Source organism: Anser anser (assembly GCF_964211835.1).
Source record: "Anser anser genome assembly, chromosome: 14".
NCBI lineage: Eukaryota > Metazoa > Chordata > Aves > Anseriformes > Anatidae > Anser > Anser anser.
Window position 1 is genome coordinate 5,758,787 of NC_139735.1, and position 8,431 is coordinate 5,767,217.

The following is an 8,431-nucleotide window of genomic DNA, read 5'->3' on the forward strand; positions in this document are numbered from 1 at the left end:
GCCGCTGCACGGCAGCGCGTTTCCCTGCGAGCGTAACACCCTTGCAGGGTGTTTCTTCTCCCCCCCCCCAAAACAAGGATGCATCGCTGCTGTATCGCCACTGCCCAGGGGCAGTCCCTCTCCCCACCAACCCTGCACCAGAGGAGGGACCAACACGGCATTACGTTATTTTGAGAAGAGCGGAGCAGAACGGAGTAAATAAAACAAAATCATCTCTTTATTTGACTACAGAGCCTGACCACTCCTACTGCCAACAGGAACGGCGGATTTATAGGCTAATTGCAACTGCCAGGTTTGCCCCTCTGCAAATATCTGCTCAGTTTCAGGAACAAAACCCCAGTAACAATTTCGTTATTTTCAGGCAGCAGCACAGTTTCCGACAGTAAACGTTCACATTGCAACCGGAGCCGTCAGCGAGATCCCATCCTCTGAGACGAGCACACCACGGCAATGATTAATATTGCAAATGTAATCCGATCCTTTAAAATCATTATTTCCAAAATCAGCAAATAATTACCAAGGCCTTCAGCAATCAATACTCAAGATAAATAGACAATTAAATTGCAAAAAGAAACAAAAGAAAGTAGTTAATATTTGCCGAGGACATGCCAAATACACTTTTTCATGGTAACCAAATACTTCCAGTAAATAGATATTTTAGCTCATTGGAGAGGCACTTTCAGAAAGTAATAAATTAATCTAATAAAACCGACAGACAGGGTGGAACCAGACGTTAATGAAACACAAACTGATCTATATGGAGCCAACCCACAATCCATGTCCTAATTACGCTCATCAGCCCTTCTGGTTACTTACCCTCTCCTCCCTCCCAGGTCAGCCTTTTAGCTCGGGGAAAACACGTTTCGTGCCTCTTCCCGGGAGCGACAAGGCAGAGGATTTCAGCCATCAAGCTAAGAAGTTTGCACTCGGCTAGATTTGCTCATTTCCTTTTTTTTTTTTTTTTAAAAATTTAATACCTCTCCATCCCCAAAGTCAGCAAATTAATCAGCTTTTAAACATCGCACTTGCTTGTCCTTTGGTTTACTTCAAGCTCCACCTGCGAGGTGTGGGATAAGCACTCCCAAAGTCCCACAGGCCACCCAGCAGGCACGAGCATCCCCTCCACGCGGCACGCTTAGACCTGGAGGGTTCAGCTCAGCCACGGCACAACATTAAAACATTTTCTCTTCTTTTACTGCTTTTTTCTGCTGACGTTTCGCTGCACCTGACCCCGCCACCACTCGCAAATACCCACAGAAAGAGGGACACCTTCCTACGGCTGCCTTGGGGTAGGATTCGTGAACCAGTGGGGGCTTTATCAGCGGGGTGGGCGCAGCCAGAAGGAGTCAACAGCTCAGCATCTCGCACCCTGATCCCAGTCCCCATCGTGAGGGAGGTTTTGGTGCTGCCCAAGCAGAGGGACCGGCACGCACGGACCACGTGGGACATCAGACACGAGACTGGAGGTGGAGGAGCTGGATGCTGGAGGGACTTGGAGCAAGCCCTGGTCTGTGCAGGACCATCACCGCCTCCTCCCCCCGCGGCCTGCTCTGCTTCAGGTGGGCATCTGGGAAAGTTCCTGGAATGGTGGGTAACTCAAGTTGGATAAGATTAAGAGAGGGAGAGACACGTGAGAAGTCTGTCCTGGTCATTTTCTACAAAATCAAAGGAAGAAGAGAGAGAGGAAGATGAGGGAAATGGAAGACAAAGAGGAGAAGATATCAAAGACAACACCAGAGAAAGCGCAATGAGAGGCGGCACGAAAAAGGAATAGTTAAAACAGAAAAGGCGAGATCAAACAAAAGCAAAAAGATCAGCCTGGACACGGAGGGGAGGGAGGGGAGGCCGCCGCCGCGCTTTGGCCAGCACTAATTGACTGATTCACTTGACAGCTACTTTTCCGTGGCAGCTGCTAAGCCTGAGAGCGTAACACCACCCAAGTCCAGCTGTCCACCAGGCAATCGATGCAGTCAAATATTTCCCTTGCTCTCCACGTGCACGTGGTGACACCCTGGGGACGCGCAGAGCCTTCCCTGGCTGCTTCTGCACCAGTTCTTGTCCTGGCAGGGCGGCGTTCCCACTGTGCTTCCGCTAAAGCAGACTGTACAAACACGCATTGCTCTCACAGGTCACCTCTCAGCATTGGAAGTGTTTCTTTGATAATTTACAAGGGCTTTCGAAGGCTACGCGACGTTTTTGGTACCGCTCCTCCTACCTAAGGCACGGAACTCCTCGGAGCAGTGACTGCACACCCAGGATTCGCTGCAGCAAACAGACGGGCCGCCAGCGACAAAAAGGTCTCCGTGTTACACCCAGTTTCCAGGAAGCTCTCGCCACCACAGGGAGAGAAGAAAAGCCCGTGTTCTTCAGGCCAGACCCGTGGATGCGGTCAGGATTATCTGAAACCTCCTGGAGGAAGAGGTGCGAGGCGGGCCAGGCTCTGCCCCAGCTCGGCGTCTGTCCCGCTGCCAGCAAGTCCTAAGGCACGAGCGTGAGAGGCATGGCTAGAAGTAAATGGACAGCACGACTCTACTGAACTCATAATGGAAAAAAAAAAAAAAAAAAAGACAGGTGGAGATTGGTTTTTGCACACAAGCCTCTTTAAAACCTAATGATTTACATGTTAACACTACTGCTGCCCATTTTAAAATAAGCAGAACTGAAAACAACTCGCGCAAATGTGCCCGGTTGCCTCACCACACGGCTGAGCCCCCTGTTCATGGGGGCACACGGCAGAGGAGGGCAGGGACATGAAACGCCAGCAGGGTCACCCCACGGTGGGGTCACCCCGCAGCAGACGCGGTCACGGTGCCGGCTGCGCATCAGCGGCGCGTCCACGCTACCGCACCGGTCCTGGAGGCTCGGATGTGGCTCGGCACCGAGAGGAAAACAGGAGGAAAAGCGGCCAATGCCACAACTCAGGCAGAGAGGGATGGTCTGAAACAGAAACCCGCCCTTCCCAGATTTTCTTGCTTTGCAAGGGAAGCCTGACGCGAGCCGTTCTGTGTGAGGGCTCAAAAACAAAACAAAGAAGGTCACCGCTGAATAAAAAGCCCCCGACACCTCGATTAAAATAAAAAAGGCAGAAAACCGCATTTCCCTCTGTCAAAGGCAACAATCCTCTCCCCAGACCAGGAAGCTATTAAGCAGATGTTTGATCACCAAGCTCCGAAAGGCTCTCCTTCCAACAGGGCTCACCTCCGAGCCCCAGCCGAAGCCCTTTCTTTCTTTTAATAGTTTCCGTAACCCCTTAATTTGCCCTCCCCGCAACGAGCTCCGCTGACCCCATAGGCTTCCACTTGTGAAAACGCTTGATCCAAGCCTGCAGGACGCCTAAATCCAAGGGCTGGGATAGAGGCGCGAGGCAAGGAGAGCTGCCTGGAATACACCAGAGTTTGGGGCATTTTCCGTTAACTCATTTCTAACTCAGCTGCAAACCTCGGCGAGCATTCAGTGGTGCCAACCGCGGGTAAGCGTTTGGCTGACTGCCGCAGAAGCGAGTTCACGCCCTTACAACGAGGCCGTGCAGAGGTTTTCTGCAGTTCAGCCCCAAAGAGGCTTCAGCCACGGCTCCGGGTCCACTTTTTCCCCCGGCAGGAGATGCTCTTCTCCACCCAATGCCGCACGTGGCAGGACAGGACGGGATGGGATGGGATGGGCATTCGGCCAAGCCTCGGCACAGCACCAACCCAAGGGGCTCCCAACGCTCTGGTCCGCAGGGAGACCCGATACCCGCAGCTGCGCTTCCCCCAGCGAATAACCGGAGTTTATCAAGCGAAGCAGCTTTGCCCAATTTATCACTAAAGCAATTTCTTCATAATTTAGCAGGCTTCAAAGCTTTCTGGAGATGACTGGCAGCTTCACTTAAACTAGCAAGCTATAGATGTGCTTTACCTTAAACGCTAAGTGAATAATCAATGAACATCCAGGATATAAGCACAAATCAATGATTTCTTTCAGATGAATCAAACGGAATCACAAATTAGAAATGGTTTTGTTCTGTAGGAGAAGTAAGCCACGAGAAGCACTTGATATATTGGGGGGGGTGTTAACCCACTCCTCTCCTACATCCTGCCGCAGCCTCTGTTGTCGCAGGAAGCACGGCTCCGTCCTCCAGACCCCTGTGACAAGGGGGTGCTGTGAATGCAGCTGAGCGACTTCCCCGGGGAGGGATATAGCACAGCTGGGGCCACATCCAAGTCCCCCACGTCCCACTACCCCAGTCTGGAGAACGGCCCCTTCCACCAGCAGGGATTTAAGCTCCACCACACGACGACGGCGCTTCGTGCCAGAACACCAAAGGGACGCAAACAAGTGCACGTGCGGCACAGATTAAGTTTAAAAACCCAACAAAAACTGCCGAGCAATATAAGCAGGAATACAGCTGACTCCAGGCAATGAAAGATTTAATTTGATAAACGCGTATCAACAGACTGTGTGGGGCCATTCGTTCTCAGGATGAAATTTGGACAAACCACGGGCAGGATAATTCTGCAAATGCCGCCGCTTTCCAGCCATGCACTGCACACAACTTTTGACGAGAGCCACGCAGGCCAAGCAGGGGCTCTCAGAAACACTCGTATCTTTTTTATTTGTTATGCATTTTAACGTCAAGTTTCCAGCACCGAGCCCCGACCCGCACCTCCTCAGCCACCACGAACGCACGCTGCAACTGCTGGTGAATGCTTCAGAGAGGCTCCAGGTGGCAAGGAAAGCCCCCAGCTCAGAGCAGGGCTGTTGTGTGCACGGGGACCGCAGCCGGTGCCCCCAGGCCTCCAAGGGAAACCACAAAGCCCTGCAGCCAGGTGGGTAGAGGAGCAGGGAACAGAAGTGAAAGCACAGAAACGGGAAGCCCGCGTGCTGCGGCAGGAGATACGGCTGATGGAGCCGTCCCTCGAACTGCGACTGCTGCTTCTGGAGAGGGTCCGAGTTCACGGCTTTCTGCGCTACACCACGAGACTTTGTGCAGGTGCTCAGAGACACCTCCCCGTGCCACTGCTGCCTTCGCTCCACTGCTGGCACCGGCAGCCCTGAGGGCACCTCCAGACCTCTCGCAGTCCGGACAAGAGCAAGCACATTGATGCGGGGTCACAGCTCCTGGTGGGACCACACGCACCTCTGCAGGGGTTCAGCACGTGTCCCCCCTGGTGCTCAGCCCCACCACAGCTTGAGCCTCCTCAGCCCCGCTCCGGTGCCGCATCTCGACCCTGCCGGCAGGAAGAGGCAGCGTTTGCTTTTGCGGACCACGGGGTCAAAAATTTGCTAATAACCACGTTGCGGCAAAACACTACTAGCGGGGAAACAAACCCTAATTGGGTACAGAAGTGCAGCTCTGGAGCTGGTCTGACCTGTTTTATTTTCTTTCACTTAATTGTTTTGTCCTCCCAAGAGCTAGGTAACAGACAAGCAGGCTCTGCGATGCTTTCCTCGTGCTTTAAAATCATTTCGTTCCCCACCTGAGGCAGCGCGGGCACCTTCCCTGCCTCACCCCGAATGCGAGCGTCCCACAGCTCGGGGGCACCGGGAGCCATCCCCAGCTGACGCCGCAGAAGGCTGGGAAACACAAGGCCTGTCGTGAAGAAGAAGGGGATGGGGATGAGGAGGATCCGGGATATTATAAAATAATCAGCTTAACTACAGTTGAAGTACTTAGACAATAATGAGGACTCGAGCAAGAGCTAACCTCTTTATCAAAACCAAATCACATCAAATGTTCTGCATTTCTTTGTTTCCAGGCACGACATCCCCGGGACAAAGCTAGGGATGCAGGAGGGGTCTGAGCTTCCTCACGGGGGTGTCTCATTGCTGGGAAACCCGACAATGAATTGGTGACTGCATTTAAAGCACGGACAGGGAGCACAAAGTACAGCACAGGGAACCCATCCCAGACGGGACGCTGCCCGGCGCTTTCGTTCAGGACTTGGATTTCGGCACAGACAACATGCCGATCGCGCCGGGAGGTGACAGCAAGCTGAGAGGGACTGCCAGCCCGCGGGAGGACAAGATCAGAATTCAAAACCATCCTGACACTTCAGAAGCCTGAAAAAAAAAAAAATAAGGACGCTGTTCAGCAAGGACAAGCGTGAGGTAATGCGATTTGGTAAGAATAATTAACCGGCCGAACACATGATGGGGGATGAAAAGCAGGAAAGGTTCTGGAGAAGAATGGCTGGGGGGCAGATGGGATTAAAAAAAATATTAAATGTGAGTCATCTGTGGCAAAAGTAAAAAGCAAACACTTTGCACTCGATAAGGATCTCAAGTAATCCCTCGTGCTTCTGAGCACAGGCACGGCAGCGGTTCGGTCCTGTATCGCAGCTAGTGTCACTCTTCGGGAAGGTGACAGCCCAGAGGAGAGCAGCGAGAACAACCACAGACCAAGCACACACGACCTAAAAGGAATGATCAAAGGAACCGGCACAGCGTGATCGATATGGGCAGGGATTAAGGGGAGACGCAGTCGCAACGTCCAAATATCCAACCAGCTCCTGCAAAGGAACTTCCCTGCACGTGGCCGAAAAACGGACAAGGAGCAACCAGGGAACCAAACTGAAAGAAAAGGCATCTCGGCTTTGCTCATAAGGAAAATCCAACGCTAGGGCTGTTAAATGTCCGACAGATCGGCTGGGGAGCTCAGGCATCTCTGTCACTGAGGTTTTTATGAGGGAACAGGATAAACATCTGTCAGGAAGGGCTTAGACATCGCCGATCCCACGCAGGGGCAGGAGATGGACCGAATGACCTCCCAAGGTCTTCTCCAGCTCGTAGCAGCCCGATACGCACACAAGTGACCACAATGCCCGGAAACCTGCTGCGCTGACACCGCCTGACCCACGTCGTTTGTAACCTGCCGCAGCGAGCGGCAACCTCCAGGTGCCGGAGGGAAACGCGTACGCCAGCGAGGTCCCACCAGGAAGGACGGAGACGGCGGCACCCAGGGTCATTATTTTGACACGTGAAGCAACAGCACCTGTAACGGGGTGACCTCCCCCTGCCTGCCCCACACCTCGGAGCAATTTGATCACGCCTGGGAGCGCTGCGGAGGGCCAAAGGGCTGGGCAGCCAGAGCAGCGTGCTGCCGAGCCCACCGCTGCAGGACCTGGAAGAGGCGAGCAGCCAGCGCGGGAGCGAGAGATCCCTGCACCGCCGTGCGAGGCAGGCACGACTCAGAAGCAGCCGCCAGAATTTTCCTGCAGGCCAGGATAAATCCGGCGCGTTGCTTTCGCAAGTGGCGGGGTGGGAAAAAGTGACTGTGATGCCGTCAGGAAAAGCTCGCGGCGACAAACTCCTCAGTACCCGTGCCACGGCAGGACGGGGCTCTGCACCCCTGCTTTGGCTACGCGGGGCAAAACCGTCAGCAATTTGTAAGCGACGAAGCCGACAGCCCTCGTGCTGTAGGGCTGATCCCAACCTGTCCCAAGCAAGTTCCCCAGCCGCAGCACCAAGCCCCGAGAGCTGCGTGCGGCACAGGAAGGGCGCTGCCACGAAGCCCCCGGCAGCAGCAGCAGCGGTGCTGGGCTCCCCCCTCACCTCTGGCTCCCCAGGACCCCCCAAGCACCCGAGGGTGCCGAAGCGCTGGGATCCCACCTCTCCACGGGGATGCGGACCCAGGGGCTCCCACTGCCCGCAGAGGTTCTCACCACGAGCGTGGGGACGAGGCGCGTCGCAGCAGCGAAACCCAAAGCGCCCTCGGGACCCCCGGACCCCCACTCCCCACCCGGGCTGCAGCACCCTGCAGGGGATGAGCGGTGCCAGGGTCAGGCCGCGCAGGACCCCACCGGGTCGCGATCCCACCGGGTCCTACCGTACCGGGGGGGGTCCCCCCAGCATCCCCCCGAGGCAGGACCCCCCCCAGGACCCGGATCCCCCCGTGCTCCATCCACGACCCCCCGCAGCTCCGCATCCCCAGCACCGAGCCGGGGCTGGGTCCCAGCACCCCTCCACCTCCCGCAGACCCCCCCCCCCCCGCCCCCTCCCCAAATTTACCTTTGTGCCCGCCGAAGGCTCCGTACCAGGAGAGCGAGAGCAGGGCGCAGAGGCAGCCGAGCAGCAGGGTGAGCGCCGTGCCGCCGCGGAGCCTCATCGCCTCCTGCCCGCCGGGGGCGGCCGCATGGCCCGGCGGCGGCGGCGGCGCGGCCCCGGCGAGCGCGGAGCGGGGGCGCGCAGCCCGCACCCAGCCGCCGCGCCGGGCCGGGCCGGGCCGGGCCGAGGGGGCGGGGCTTAAAGGGGCGGGGTCGAAAGGGGGCGGGGTTAAAGGGGGCGGGGTTAAAGGGGGCGGGGTTAAAGGGGGCGTGGTCGGGGAGGGGAGGGGTGGGCGCGGGTGGGGAGCGCCCCCGTGCGGGGAAAGGTGGGGGGGGGGGGGGGGGCTGGGGGAGAGCCGGGAGGGGGGGGAGGGAGAGGGGGCAGTGCGCGGGCACGGGCGTGGGGGGTC

General features: G+C 56.4%; 1 protein-coding gene across 1 annotated transcript in view; it reads right to left on the bottom strand.

The window, feature by feature from the left end:
- MGAT4B (alpha-1,3-mannosyl-glycoprotein 4-beta-N-acetylglucosaminyltransferase B) overlaps positions 1-8,211 on the bottom strand; it is a 44,336-nt gene extending 36,125 nt beyond the window's left edge. The window contains exon 1 of the mRNA XM_083798821.1: positions 7,987-8,211. Within this exon, the coding sequence (XP_083654947.1) occupies positions 7,987-8,083 (97 nt within the window). The 5' untranslated portion in view covers positions 8,084-8,211. The remainder of the gene's footprint in view (positions 1-7,986) is intronic.
- Positions 8,212-8,431: the final 220 nt, after the last annotated feature.